At 36.7% G+C, this 16054-nt stretch overlaps 1 protein-coding gene across 1 annotated transcript in view; it reads left to right on the top strand.

The window, feature by feature from the left end:
• LOC150097403 (cytochrome b-c1 complex subunit 7-like) overlaps positions 1–16054 on the top strand; it is a 46395-nt gene that overhangs the window by 14142 nt on the left and 16199 nt on the right. The window contains exons 2-3 of the mRNA XM_090407223.1: positions 2800–2850; positions 15692–15858. Coding sequence (XP_090263349.1) covers positions 2800–2850; positions 15692–15858 — 218 coding nt within the window. The remainder of the gene's footprint in view (positions 1–2799; positions 2851–15691; positions 15859–16054) is intronic.

Genomic DNA, 16054 nt, shown 5'->3' with positions numbered 1-16054 from the left:
AATTGGAGAGAGGAAGATGCATGTAGCAATAGGAGAATGGAATTTCTAGAATTCTTGAGGGACAAATGTCTTAGGCAACATGTAACAGAGGGAACAAGAGGTTCAAGAGTTTCGGATTTGGTTATAGCATCAGAAGAGTTGATAATAACTGAGATGACATCTCTCCCACCAGTTGGAGAGATTGACCATATTTTGACTTGGAAAATGAATAGACATGCAGGAGTATCAAAGAGACGGGAACTTATGTGGAATTATAATGCAGGTGATTATAATAGTCTTAGACGTCAACTTCGGGAAGTTTCATGGATGGGGGAATTGGAAGGCTGGGATATCATTAGTGCGTGGGAAATTGTGAAAGAATATTTGTTAGCAGCAATGGTAAGTTATATACCATGAGTGAAGAAGAGGACACAATTTGGAGTAAAGTGGATGACAAACGATATTAAACAGGAATTGCATGCAAAAAAGAGGCTATGGAAGAGATATAAGGAGACAGGTGAAGAGAAGATGCATGAAGAATATAAGACACAGGCCAGAAGAGTGACTAGTGTGGTAAGGAAAGCAAAACTGGAATATGAGAGGAGATTGGCCCTAAGATCCAAAGAAAATCCTAGGATTTTTTAGCCATGTGGCCAGTAGGAGGAGAAATGACTGTGGAAGAATGATATTGTGGGATAAAAATGGGAATAGAGTGATTGATGCAGAGGACATAGTGGAATTGTTCAATGAACACTTTATTGGAGTATTTTATCCTAGAGGAGTCAGTTTTAATGCTACAGGGATAGGGCTGGTTCGAGGTTTAAAGATACAGGAGGAGAGTGTGTTTCAGATACTGAGTACTCTCGATGTCAGTAAAGCTGTGGGACTGGATGGTATTTCACCACGAGTTTTGAGAGAATGTGCTAGGGAACTGACAGTGCCTTTAACGTGGCTTTTCAATGAAAGTCTGGCTTTGGCAAAGGTGCCCAGGGAATGGAAGGAAGGTAAGATAGTGCCATTGCATAAGGATGGTAACAGACTGGAAGTGTCTAATTATAGGCCAGTCTGTGTGTCATCAGTAGTTGTTAAGATCTTGGAGAAAGTAGTGAGGGACCGTATACAGTATTGGGCAGATGAGGGTAATGTTATCTGTGAGAGTCAACATGGATTTGTGAAAGGGCGCTCTTGTTTTAGCAATATGCTGGCCTTTTATAATAAAGTTACAAGAACATTAGATGAGGGGAAAGGCATATACTGCAATTTTCTTAGACTTAGCGAAGGCATTTGACCGGGTGCCACATGATAAGCTGATATTTAAGTTGCAGCACATGGGTCTGGATGTCAGATTGGTCAACTGGATTCAGGATTGGCTGTCTGATAGGTATCAGAGAGTTGTGTATGGTGCAGCAGTTTCAAGGAGGCAGAGGGTTACATTTGGGGTCCCACAATGCTCAGTACTAGGACCTATATTGTTTAACCTTTATATCAATGACATTGCCAGTGGATTGCAAGGGGATATTCAGTTGTTTGCAAGGATTATTAGTAATAGTGCAGGTGTGGTAGTCCTGCAAGAGGATTTAAATAAGCTAGATAGATGGGCAAATGAATATGGGGGTGTCAGTTTAATGCAGCAAAATGTAAGGTCTTGAGGTTTGGGAAGCATCGATGGGATGCTGCATACTCTATGGGAGGAGTTATACTGGAGGAAGTAAGGGAGACAAGAGATCTGGGGTTGATGATTGATAGCAACCTGAAGTTTAAGGGACATATTGCAAAGGTGGTGAAGGTAACACAGAGGATTGCTGCAATTATGAGAAGGACATTGACCTGCAGAGATAAGAGGGTTATCATTCCGTTGTATAAGTCTCTGATCAGACCACACTTGGACTATTGTTCTCAGATTTGGTCTCCAGGATTTGAAGGGGTTAAATTAACTGTGGAAAGGATACAAAGACTGATGACAAAGATGGTTTCAGGACTGTACAAATATAGTTATGAGGATCGGCCGAGGGAATGTGGACTGCAGAGTTTGGTGGATAGAAGAAGGAGAGGTGATATGAGTGAGACTCTTAAACTGTTGAGAGGTGGTTATGGGGCTGACACTGGGGAGTTCTTTCGCTTGGTTGATCATCGGGAAGGAGTGATGACAAGAGGCCATCCCTGGAAGTTACGAAAGGGAACTGTGAGCAAGAAGGTAAGGAGTGGTTTCTTTGCGTGGAGGGTGGTTGAACCATGGAATGCATTGCCTGATGGAGTGGTGGGAGCGAGAATGGTCAATGGATTTAAAGAGTGGTATGATAGACTTTTTGTTTCTTAGGGGGGACCTCCCCTCGATGAGTCTTTTGACTCCATGGAGGCCTGAATAATAATAATAATAATAAAAATTTGATATTCATATATTATACATATTGTGTATTACTTTGTATATTATTAATAAAGTATGCCAAAATAATTTTTATTTTTTATATTTAAAATTTCATTTTAAAAAATATCCAACTTGTGAAATAAGGGGCGCACCTGTAAACTTTGCCTAGGGTGCAAAATAACCTGGCACCGGCACTGGGTGGATGACATGAGCAAGAAGATGATCTTGATTTACAGCAGCAGAATCTATATTGAATTGTTTGTTACTTGAGAGAATTTCAGGTAGTGTAGAAGTTTTTAGTAAAGCTTGAAATTGTAACTGTTAAGTCTCATGCACTTCGTAAAGAGGAAGTGAATGACACTTAGCAGTTTAACTTAATGTAGTATGATGGATATATTCTGTACTTTTGACTGTGCTTATATGTAAATTATTTAATTTTTATTTTTTTATTCTAGGAAGCAGATTTGGACGTTGGGCATATAACCTCTCTGGTTTTAATAAATATGGTAACATTGTGTTCATAATTCATGTGTGATTATATATTTCTATAACTTGCATGATATCTGGCTAACACTCTTTCAGTTTGCACCACAAATCTTTGTGCTACATCTATAATGTGAACTGGAAAATGTGTGGCCAAATAGCATGCAAGTTATCGTAGTTTAGAATGTTGTTTTTCAAATGACGTTTCTGGAAGATAATTGTTTTCATTGTATTTCTTTCTTAAAATACCAACAATATAAGATGGGAAAATGTTTCACTGATTACATTATTATTATTTATTTATTTTATTTTATTTTTTATCACTCCTGCATGTTGAGAGGCTGCAAGGCCTATAGCAAATAAATGTCACATGTATGAGCTGGTGTCAACAGCAAAGTAGTCCAATCTTTAAAAGTACCTGTGGCATAACTATAAAGCAACAAAAATTACATGATAACCACAAATTAAAAAAAAGTATAGATATTTCATACTGAAAATAACAATACATTATTGGTATGTGGAAACAACAGCAAATCAAAGAACAGAAATACATGGTACATGTACCTGATTTCTTTCCAGTACTTTTTATGCAAGTTTGCGTAGGTGCTCTACAAAAAATAAATATTTTTATGTACTGTTCTGCAGTTCCAAAACGTTTAAGAATCACTAATCTGTGAGATATAAAAGTATGAAAATATACTAAAAAAAAAAAAACAGCTTTCAAGCCTCAGCTACTTCTTAAAACAGTAGTCAACTTATCATCTTCACCCTGAAGCAATTAGTGCACTTGCACATGGCCATAAATGTGTTCTTTGAATCTATGCACTAGCACCTAAAAAAAAATGCTGGCAGAAGAAATAATGAACCAAGTAGAATGAGGTATCCTCAGCCTTCCCAACCATATATAGTCAACAACTATGTAGCCAATGTGCTAACTCACACTAAACCACCAAAAAGCAACCTCTCAAGGAAAGAATTTGAAACTCCGCAAGAAATTAAAAACAACAACAGAATAGTAATTACTGAAGTGGATAAGGGAAATGCCACTGTGGTTTTAAACCTATTTAAATTAGATTAGATGATTAGATTACACAGGTAAGCTTGCCTCCTTACCTCAAGATCGTTCTACCTACCTACAAATTAACATCTAAACAATCGACGCCCCAGAATCCAGTTTACCTGAAAAAAAAAAATAACAAGTTTGCCATTCTTACACACTCTGATTACATGCCTGCCTCTCTGTTTACAGAAAACCTATACACACAGGTAGATACATTCACTAGCAGTCACTGCCCCCAAACAATATGGGATTATTAAAATCTTATATAACAAGGCAAAATTAATCAGTTCTGATAGTAGTGCTCTATCTACTGAACTTGACCATATTCTCAATGCTTTTTTAGCCAATGGCTACGATCCCCAAAAAGTATTAAAACCCTGTAACTCCCCTCCTCCCCTCTCCGTTCAGAGTAGAGATTACTCAGATCTATCACCATTCCATATATCCAGGGCACATCTGAAAAATTGACAAAAATCCTAAGGAAATACAACCTTACAACCACCTACGGACCATATAGAAAATTGACATCCCTTATCCACTCCACCAAAGACCAGCCACATTCCCTAGACCTACCAGGAGTATACCAAGTCCCTTGCAGTTGCAAACAGTCCTACTATGGCCAAGCAGGCAGGACAACTAATATCAGAATTTCTGAACACGAGGACTACATCTGGTTCCACCAATACAGCCACACAGGACTTACTAACCATGCTTTGGACACCCGCCATAGGATATGCTCGAAGAAGGCTACTGTAATGTAATAGAGTAGCCTTCTTCGAGCATATCCTATGCTCGAAGAAAGCTACTCTATTACATTACAGCAAATACAAATACGAAAGGCTGTTCCTTGAATCTATCTCAGCCCTAAAAAAATTTCCAAACCTCAACAAATTTGGGTGCACGAGACTGCCCCAAATTTGGGAAGCATTGATCCTTAGATCTTCAGCCCAACAACCAAGACTACCAAATTTAGTCCATTAGGAGATGCTGTTTAGGACTGACTTTGGTTGCCTTTCTGCAACCTCATTTGTTCAGTGTTAGTGCCCGTGTGGCACGTATCATTATTTTTTTTGTGATCCCTAATGATGGCAATGTAACGTTGCCAAAAATATAGGAAAGTATTAATTGAAATTTTTGTAATTAATGTTTTAGTATAGATTATTTCCTTAAAAATAATAGTTTTCAGTTGTTTAAGCCTATTTACCAGAATCTGTGAGACAGTGGTGGCTGAAGAGCATTTGTGAAGAGTGGTCATCAATCAACTCTTCTAAAAAGCATGAAGAATTTTTATAGAGTTTTTAGATGCACCACCCCAAATGTTAGATGAGTATTCCAGTGTTGTGTAGATTTGGGATTTGTATATATTATGTAACTTGATGGATGAAAAGTAACACATCGTAAGTAAAAGAGAATGCCAAGTTTTTTTGGAAGCTGATAATGCTGTTGAAGTGATGTGATTATGTCAGGAAAGGCTTCATGCTATATAATATTCAATAATATTATTCAATGGTAATATTCATGCTATATAAATGCAATTGTATCCATCAAATTGAGGAGGCAAGGACAAATTGAAATTTACAGGAGACTTTTTGATAATGGTAGTAAAGAAAACCAAAAGATTCTTTGTAACAGATTTAAAGAACAACTATTTCTAATAAAAATAATTATACTTAGTTATTACCTCATCTTTTTCTATCAGGGTCACTCATCTGGAGTATATACATGCACACAGAGAACAGAAATTAACCTGACATAGCACCATGGAAAATTACTATCAGCTTGTCAGTTGTGGGATTCATTGCACTGTAGCATGAATGTCTTTATGTTGTAAAAATTTTCATTTCTCACTGTGAGACTCTATTTATTGGAGGGCCGTAGTGGCTTGAAGAAATTCCATGTTTGGACTCTAAAGATGATCCTAGATGATCTAACCTTTAGTATATTCATGGTATTAATGTGCTGTAAGTTGTACATGCTTTTCATTGTCCAGTATTAGACCACCTTCTTCTTGGAGTTTGTTGGAGGCCTGAAGTGACTTGAAAAATTATCATGTTTGATCTCTTGTGTAGGATCTTTGGATCATCTAGCCCTTAATCTGCTTGCTGTACTCAGTTTGTTGTAGGTTTCCAACCTTTTATGGGTGGGATTATCATTAAAAAAAAAAAGTTCAATACCCTTTTGTAAGTGTCATAAAAAATAAAGAACCTAATTAACATTTAATACCCATACCTCTTGTGAAAAAAGTTATATAAAAAAAATGAAGTCTCTTTGAAATCATTCTGTTATTAAGTATTGTGAAGAGGAAAAGTGTCAATGGGAGAATAGTGTGTGTGCTGCCTCGTTTTGACAATTACGAGTTAAGTAGACGAGCGATGATAATGAATGATATGATTGCAAGAATGTGCAGAAAAAGAGGTCTGGAGTTTGTTGATGTTTGGAGTGTGTTTGAAGGAAAAAGGCAGTTGTATGCTAGAGATGGACTGCATCTTAACATGGAAGGACATAAGCGATTGAAGAAGTTATTGTTTTCTGAACAGGTTGAAGTTATTGGGCAGGGAAACTAATATTGAAAAGGTTGAGTGTAAGAGAGAGAAACTTTAGCACTGATTGTGTATTTATTGATCCTAATAGACTGAATAAATTGCAGAAGAGAGGGGATAAAAATCGGCATAGGACTACAGTAGTTAGTGACTTATATATCAGTTCTAAAGCCGGTACAAGATATAGAGGGAATCTGCAATTTTTGTATACCAATGCTAGAAGCATTCGAAATAAGAGAGAAGAATTTATGGCATTAGTCAGTGAAATCTCACCAAAAGTTGTAGGCATTAGTGAAACTTGGCTGTCAGCAGAAGATGTGGTCACTGGAATTGAATGTGATGGGTACAGTATTTTCAGGGAGGATAGAGAAGATAGAACAGGAGGAGGAGTACTGTTGATGATAGCTGATGTGTTGCAGCCAAAGAAAGTAGTATATCATGATGATAGACATGTGAATGAGAGTTCATTTGAGGCAGTCTGGTGCGAAATAGTGACCAACGCAACCAAATATACAGTTGGATGCTGCTATAGGCCAGGGAGTACGGGGGGAGATATTGAATTCATGCATCAGCAACTTAGTGCAATGAGTGAAGGCTTGGTGATTATTATGGGGGATTTTAATTACGGTGATATCAATTGGAAGGAGGAAATATCACGTAGCAAAAAGGAAATGGAATTCATACATCTTCTACGAGATAATTACTTGAAACAGCACGTAACTGAAGGGACACGTGGTGTGAGAGTGTTGGACCTGGTTATTGGTTCAGAGGTTATATGCATAAGTAAGGTGTCCTCGTTACCTCCAGTTGGTGAAAGCGATCATGTGGTATTGACTTGGGAGGTTGCAAAATCTGTGGATTTTTCTATTAAGAAGGGGTATGTACGGAACTACAGGTTAGGCAATTATAACAAGCTTCGGAGTGAGCTTGCAGCCATCCCATGGCAGAACATATTGCAAGGGAAAGATGTTAGCAGTGCTTGGGATAAAATCAGCGGGTATCTGAGGAAAGCAATATCAGATTGTGTCCCCATGGTTAGGAGGTCAAACAAGGCAGGCATTAGATGGATGAGCAGTAGTATCAAGCTTGAACTGCAAAAAAAGAAAATGTTATGGAGAATTTACAAGGAGAAAGGCGATCAGGACACCCATGAGCAGTACAAGGCTCAAGCTAGGAAGGTTACCAGCATAGTAAGAAAAGCTAAATCAGATTATGAGAAGACCTTAGCCAAAGAGATCAAGGGTAATCCCAAAGAGTTCTTCCGCTATGTGGCAAGTAAGAGGAAGAATGACTTCGGAAGGATAACCTTAGTGGGTGCTGATAGTATTGAGGTGACAAAATCAGATGTAATAGTCGAGTTACTGAGTGATCACTTTTCAAAAGTCTATCACCCAAGTGAGGATATCTCTATACCTACAGCAATACCTAATGTGAGAATTGAAGCTAAAGAATCAGAGGTATTAAATATATTGCAAAACTTAAATGCAAACACTGCGGTAGGCTTAGATGGAATATCAGCTCGGGTGTTGCGTGAATGTGCAAATGAATTGTCAACCCCTCTCACCTGGATATTTAACTTAAGTTTGAACTCTGGTATGGTCCCTAGGGAGTGGAAGTTAGGCAAAGTGGTACCTTTGCATAAGGGTGGCTCTAAAACTGCGGTATTGAATTACAGACCAATCACCATCTCAGGAGTAGTGGTAAAAGTATTGGAAAAGTTGGTTAAAGACAAAATTCAAGAATGGGTGGATCAGGATATGATACTCTATAGAGGCCAACATGGTTTTGTTAAAGGTAGATCCTGCCTTAGCAATCTATTAACTATTCATAATAGAATAACATCTGAGTTGGACAAAGGAACTAGCTACACAGTGGTACTTCTGGATTTTGCTAAGGCTTTTGACAGGATACCCCATAGAACACTGTTACGCAAATTGGAGCAGATGGGAATGGATATTAAATTGGTGATATGGATAGGAGAATGGCTCAGGGAGAGATACCATAAGGTGGTGTATGGAGGAGCCGAGTCCAGAATGAGGCAGGTGACCAGTGGTGTGCCTCAGGGCTCTGTGCTTGGGCCAATGTTGTTTAATTTGTATATAAATGATATAGGAAACGGCTTAAAGGGAGATATTCAGTTGTTTGCTGATGATGCAAAGTTGTGTAGTGCAATAAAAAATCAAGCTGATGTTGAAAGTTTGCAGGAGGATTTAAATAAGCTGGTAAAATGGGCAAAAGAAAATGGATGTCAGTTCAATGTGGAAAAGTGTAAAGTCATGCATTTTGAGATTAAAAGATTACCAGCTGTGTACTACATCGATGGAAAGGTACTCCAAGAGATTGATGAGGCTAGGGACTTAGGGGTATTGGTAGATAGGGAGATGAAGTTCAGAGGACACATTGCTAAGGTGTCCAAGATTGCACATAGGATTACTTGGTTGTTGAGGAACACACTGACATCCAGAGATAAAGAGGTTATTATTCCCCTTTATAAAGCATTGATACTTCCACATTTGGATTACTGTGCTCAGGTCTGGTCACCTGGATTCCTTGGAGATGAGGAGGCTGTGGAGAGGGTTCAGAGAAGAGTGACCAAGTTGGTGAGTGATATAAAAAATGCTCCCTACATTGATAGATTGAGAGCTTGTGAATTGCAGAGATTGGTTGATAGGCGAAGAAGAGTGGATATGATAGAAACATTCAAATTACTAAAAGGTTTTTATAGGATTGATGCAGGGGAAATGTTTCAGCTGTGTGAAAGTGATGGAAGAACAAGAGGTCATCTCTGGAAATTAAAGAAGAGTGTGGTTAACAAAGGTGTCAGAACAAGGTTTTTTGCCTGGAGGGTGGTGAATGAGTGGAATTCATTGCCTGACTTAGTTGTGAGCTCTTCGTCTGTAAATGAATTCAAGAAGAGATATGACAGATATTGTTTTGCTAGTTTGGGTCTCCCGCGATGAGTCTACTGACTCCATGGAGATACCCGTAATAATAATAATAATAAAAGTATCAATAGTAGTGATTGACCATATTTTGCTATCAAACTATTATGCCATTGCCCACTTCAATTTCTAAAACAGCCAACTTTATTGCCTTGATCAAGGCCTACCAGCATTAATGATCAGCAGTTGTAGATTCTACCTCTTACCTGTGGATAGACGCTATTGAAAGGTTTGAGAAACTTGAGTGGTTGTTCTTGACATTTCCTGATAAAAAAAAAAAAAGTTTCCCATTCCTAGACACTCTGATTACATGCCAGCCTCTCTGTTTACAGAAAATCTATATACACAGGTAGAAGCATTCACTAGCATAGATACCATTTTATCAAATTAACATTTTATGGTCTGCCTTCCACCCTTTCTAATTCATTTGCCACTTTCCTCCAGTGGAGCAAGGACATCGTAATTGTTACCAGAATAGTTTTTTTATTCTCCCTTTGAAAGATATCACTCCACTTTGCCTGTTAACATCCTTTGGTAACATTCAGATCTTCAAAGAAACTAGAGCTCTTTCTTCTTCTTCAACTGACTTACTCTAGCCTGAGATCACATCCATGGCCTCCTCACTGTCTAGAAAACTTGATGTCCTTTTCTGCTTAAGGTATTGTTTCTCATATGCTGCTTCTTACCCTGTACAAATCTCAGATCTCACTCAATTTTGAATACTGTTCTCATATTTGGGTTGGTGCACTAGAAACCTTCCCAACAATTTTATTGTACAATGAAACTCTCACCTCTGATACTACCTGGTGTACGAGGTTCCATGCTTCTGTAAATTGTCTTACTATGGACAGACAGATAGATCTGTTCATAAACGCATTTCGGAACATCATGACCATATCCGTCTTATCAAACCGCAGAAATCTGGTCTCGCACAACACAGAGTTGAAAACCCAAACCATAGGATCCACTGGAAAAAGACCAAACTTCTACATAGATCTTTATATAAATATGAACATTTATATAAAGAAAGTGCTGAAGACCTACTTCACAGACCAAATCTAAACTGTAATGACGTTCTTGCTAATAAGATGCAAGTGCTAGAATTCGTTTTTATGTTGAATTTTTGGGATGAGATTATGCAAAATTTTCATAGAGTAAGCTAAGTTCTACAGAATGATAATGTCAACTTAAAAGCATGCTGATCTGTATGGATTATTAGCTTCCCAATTGTGCACTTCACGAAATGAATTTGAAAGATATGAAGCAGCTACAAAGGAAGTGCTACCAGATGTTGATTACAAGGCAGCTCAAACTCACAAACGTATCAGAAAGAAGGTACCCAATGATAGAGATGCTCCAGAAGTATATCTGAATGCCAGAGATAAATTTCGTATCACCACTTGTTACACAATTGTTGACAAACTTGAAACTGAGATGAGAAGAAGAGGAGAGATATACAAAGAAATATCAGAGAGATTTTCTTTTCTAAGTGATGTGCCACATAATGCTACTTCAGTGATTTCATCATCTACTGAAATTGAAAGGTTGAAAGGTATTCTCAGTGTTGTCAAAAGCTGAGTGATACTTACCCAGAGGACTTGAACACTAATTTCTCAGCTGAGCTTCAGCAGTTTCACTCATATGTGCGCCATAAGTTCAGCGCAATAAAAAAATGTAAAAAACAAGATTCAATCATGCTGAGCTTTATAAAATAATTGTAGAAGACAATATTGAGTGTGCCTTTCCAAATATAGACATTGCCTTTCGTATATTTTTAACATTAATGGTCACAAATTACTCAGCTGAGCATTCATTTTCTCAATTGAAGTATATTAAAAATCCCATCAGAACAACTATGCAGGTTGAATGCCTTATCTGTACTAAGTATAGAAACATATGTTACGTAAAATTAATTTTGAGGATCTGATCAAAGACTTTGCAATTAAAAAAAAGTAGGAGAAAACTTTTCAAATCTAAATAAAGTTGAAGTATACAAAAATAAACATTATTTTCCATCTTACTATAAGTTTTGTTTCATTTTGAAAAATAAAAATTTATTTTATGGTTTATTATTTTTTATATTTTGAATTACATATATATGGGGCACCAAAATGTTTTAAGTGCTTAGGGCCTCTATGGGTCTTAATTCGGCCCTGATCAATTTAAATACGTATGTACGTAAAAAAAAAATAAATAGAACAATTAGGTAGATTCAACATTAAAACTAGATTTGATACACATACGTCATAGTAGCTCGATAAACACTCAAACACTAGAGTGCCTGCTAGCTTCGTTTCTCAGTCAACCACACTACAGTAAGAAAGCGCACGCAGGCAACTGGCGTTATTGTGAATCGGCGTAAACCGAGGGCTGCCTGTACTTACCACAGCTACATACATGCCACTAGTGTAGATGACGTGTTTGCCATTTGGTCCCATGGACAAGAGACTTTGGATGCGTTTGTCACCTACCTAAACAGTCAGCACCCCAAAATCCACCTCACAGTAGAAAATGAATCTAATAACTGTTTACTATTTCTTGACACATTAGTCACCCGTCTTTCAAATCGATCACTATCTTTTTCCGTTTACAGAAAGCCAACACACACATACACACACAGGAAGATACCTACATAAACAATCACATCGTCATCCAGTCCAACAGTATGGTATTTTAAAAACACTTATACACAGAGCCATTTGTTCTAACGATACAGCTCTGAGCACAGAAACTCAAATATCTGCTCCATACATTCCTAGCCAACTGCTACCATTCCTACAAATTAGATAAAATACTACACAGCCCCATTACTCCTCCCTCCCTCCCCTAATACACAGGAACACAACATGACCATCTCTATTCCTTATGTCAGAGGTACATCAGAAAAGACAGCCAAAGTACTGATGAAACATACACTGCATGCTAGTAGTGTCCGGGGCCCCCTATGCCCCCCCCCCAATAAAAAAATCACTTTATAAAAACGTATCAGTGAGTTGAAATGAAATATGAAGTATATTAATTATAAGTTTATTGAACAAAAAGCAGAAATTACAAAAAAAAAGTATAAAAAACAAACATACAAGAAGGGTACAAAAACAACAAAAATAATTTAAAAAAAAATAAAGTAAATAATAGTAACTTACAAGTATATAAAATAAGAACATATTACACATTATTGGGTAAAGAAATAGTTAAATAAATATTTGAACAGAAAAAAAAATCACTTAGTGAATTGAACTTTTCTAGTTTTCATTAATGAAAATTCTCGAATAATATCATGTATATCAAGTTGATCCAAAATATCTGACTCTATTGATATAATGGCAAGATTTGAACGTCTGTCTTGTACCATTGTGGAGCGCAAGAAGTTTTTAATAATTTTAAGTTTAGAAAAGGACCGTTCCGCAGATGCTACAGATACCGATAATGACAAAAGAATCCTAAGAGCAATTGTAAAGTTTGGATAAACTGTTATTAAGTCATTGGAATTATCTGATATATATCGTTTTTAAAATTAGAAATAAATGATTGACAGTGTAAAATTTCTTCGCATAAATCGTCTGTGTCAATGTCTGAATGATTCTCATCTGTTAATTTTTGTCGTAACGTTTTACAAGATAATAAATATTCTTTATTTCGTGAAGTACTCTACAAATACAAAAACTGAAATGAATTCTTATGTTCTTTTAATAAAGTAAATCTTTCCTTCAAAGATTGTAATATTTGATCTATTATGCAGAGAAATGCAATTACTTTAAACAAAATTTCAGGCTCTACTATATTTTCATTTTCATGTTCGTATCAAATTGTGTTGTCTTTTTGCGTCGCCTTCGTGGTCTACTGCAACAAAATACAGATTCTGCGTTAAATTTTGCTTCAATTAATTTTAGCTTTCTACAATTTCTTTGAAAGTTTCGTCAGACCTGTAATCATTTAAAAATTGATTTAGATCATTCAATGCATCTAAAGTAAGTTGGAGATTCATAGATGAAGACTGCAGTATTTTGTTGACAAAATTCACTTTATTTAAAATATCATACCAAATCTTTGATGCATTTACTATCCTGCACCTGTGTGCATCGCACACATTGCACATATAGAATTCACACCACTTTCAAACCTCATGTCAAACTAGCAACTCTGATGCACTTGCCTAAGGATAAATTTCACTCTTTAGTACACCCAGGAGTGTATCAAGTTCCCTGTGACTGTGGCTTGGCCTACTATGGACAAACAGGAAGATCAGTTAACATCCGCCTGGAAGAACATAAAAAATACATTCCTATTATTACTATGGCAAGTCAGGACTGGCAGACCACGCTTTAGACACTCCTTCACACAGGATTAGATGGGAAAAAAACGAATGTGCTATTTAGGAGTCGTTACAGATCTGAAAGATTATTTTTTGAGTCAGCAATGGCTTTGAAGAATTCTCCTAAGTCGAACAAGTACGGTTGCATTAATTTGCCAAAAATTTGGGAGACTCTCATCCTAAGAGCAACTCCCACGTAACTGTAATGTTTTTTTTTTTCAACATTAGAGGGTACCAAAATAGGACTCTAGATCTTTTGGCCATTGCAAATGTATTGTTTCACTTACTGTTGTGTGTACAAGTGTGTTGTGCTCTGATGATACTGATTTGAAATTCAGCGAAATAGAAGCAGTTAATAAAACATCTTTTGATAATATTATTTCATTTTCTACATGTTATTATTATTATTTCGTGACACCTTCAGCGAGTCTAAAGACTTATCGAGGGAGGGCACCTACTCTACAACTCTGTCTCCACCACTCAGTTCACAACTACACCAATGCCATCTACCACCCACCACCACAGACAATCACAAACATCCATGAACATGGTGGGATTCAAACCAGCAGCCTTTTGGCTGGAGAGTAGATATGTTAATCACTTGGCCAACCAGGCCAGCCATTTACTACTTTATCTTTGACTATTTCTGTACCGATGTAGCCTTTAACCTTGTGTATTGCTGTGACCTTTGCTGTAATTTTATGTATGTGTATTGTTGAAAGTTTTTTTCATTTGGTTATACTATAAATTAAAAATGCCAAGAAATTATACTCTTGTTTTCATCTTTTAATCAAGTGTAAGCAAACAAAGTTTGTGCATGAAGTCACTTCATGACTTGGCTACTTATATATAGAGGCTAATGACTTCACATCAGTTGCTTTACTATACTATAATGCAATACACATATCCTTGCAGACATGTATAATGCTATGCATTATGGGAAGGGTCGCTATCCAGACCGGTTTCGACGTTTATCGAGATCTCATCAGTGGAAGCCAGTCCCAGAAGTGATACCAAAGTTAAAATAATGCAGAAGCCATATTCCTATATACAAGTAGCCAAATGATGTCACACCTTATTACTAAAATACTCTGGATTAGAGATGTCAAAAGGTTTTTTCACTTTGTTATACTATAAATTAAAGATGCCAAGAAATTATATTCTTGGTAATAAGGTGTGTGTGACATCTTTTGGCTACTTGTATATGGAAATATGACTTCTGCATTATTTCAACCTTGGTATCACTTCTGGGTCTGTCTTCTCTCACTGACGAGACCTCCATAAAAGTCGAAACTGGTCTGAGTAGTAACCTTTCCTATAATGCATAGCATTATAAATGTCTGCAAGGATATGTGCATTGCATTATGGAATACTAAGGCAATCGATGTGAAGTCATTAGCCTCTACACATAAGTAGCCCAGTTGTGAAGTGACTTCATGCGCAAACTTTGTTTGCTTACACTTGGATAAAGGATGAAACGAAGAATATAATTCCTTGGCATCTTTAATTTTTGCATGTGTGGATACTGCATTGCTAAACTTAATTTTTGTGCATGCATATTGTTTATTAATTTCTCTTTGACTATTTATGTACTGCTGTAACCTTTTGCTATAATTTTATTTATATGTAGATACTGCATTGCTTAGTTTGGTTTTTGTACATGCATATTGTTTACTAATTTGTGACTATTTATGTATTGCTGTAACCTTTGCTATGATGCAGCATGACCTTTGTTGTTCTTGCGCCAGTAAACTATAAACCAACCATCCATTCTCAAGAATTTGAGAATGCATAGTTCACCAAAGCAGGCTCTACATCTTCATTTTTCATTTCTTTCTCCATCCACCTCTCCCATTTGCTTTTTGACCTACAATGAGAAAGATCCAATTCTCAGATTCTGGTCACAGCATTTCTTAACTTTTACTATTTAGATGTTATCTTAATATAATATTGTATAATTTTTATCATTTTGCATAATTTAAAATATTTCACTCTCTTGCTCTATTCTAGGTCTCATGTATGATGATCTTCTGTTTGAATCACCAGTTGTTAAAGAAGCACTTCGTCGTTTGCCAGATAAGATGTATGATGAAAGGGTGTTTCGAATTGTCAGAGCTATGCAGACAAGTATGACCCATTCTCTACTACCTGAAAATCAGTGGACAAAATATGAAGAGGTAAAGATAACTTTGATATATACTGATCCAGTAATTAATCTTGGTACTTTGGATTCTTTTTTTCTTCAAGTATATTAACTGTTTCCCAGAATCCACATGTCATCATGAATTGTTCTAATAAGCACTTAGAACAATTCATGAATTGTTCTAATAAGCACTTAAACACCCATGACCTTCCAGCTATCCTTGGATTTCA

Source organism: Typopeltis vanoorti, chromosome 17 (assembly GCF_054136105.1).
Source record: "Typopeltis vanoorti isolate ZY-2024b chromosome 17, IOZ_Tvanoo_1.0, whole genome shotgun sequence".
NCBI classification, from domain to species: Eukaryota; Metazoa; Arthropoda; class Arachnida; order Uropygi; family Thelyphonidae; genus Typopeltis; species Typopeltis vanoorti.
This window is presented reverse-complemented; position numbering and strand designations above follow the sequence as displayed.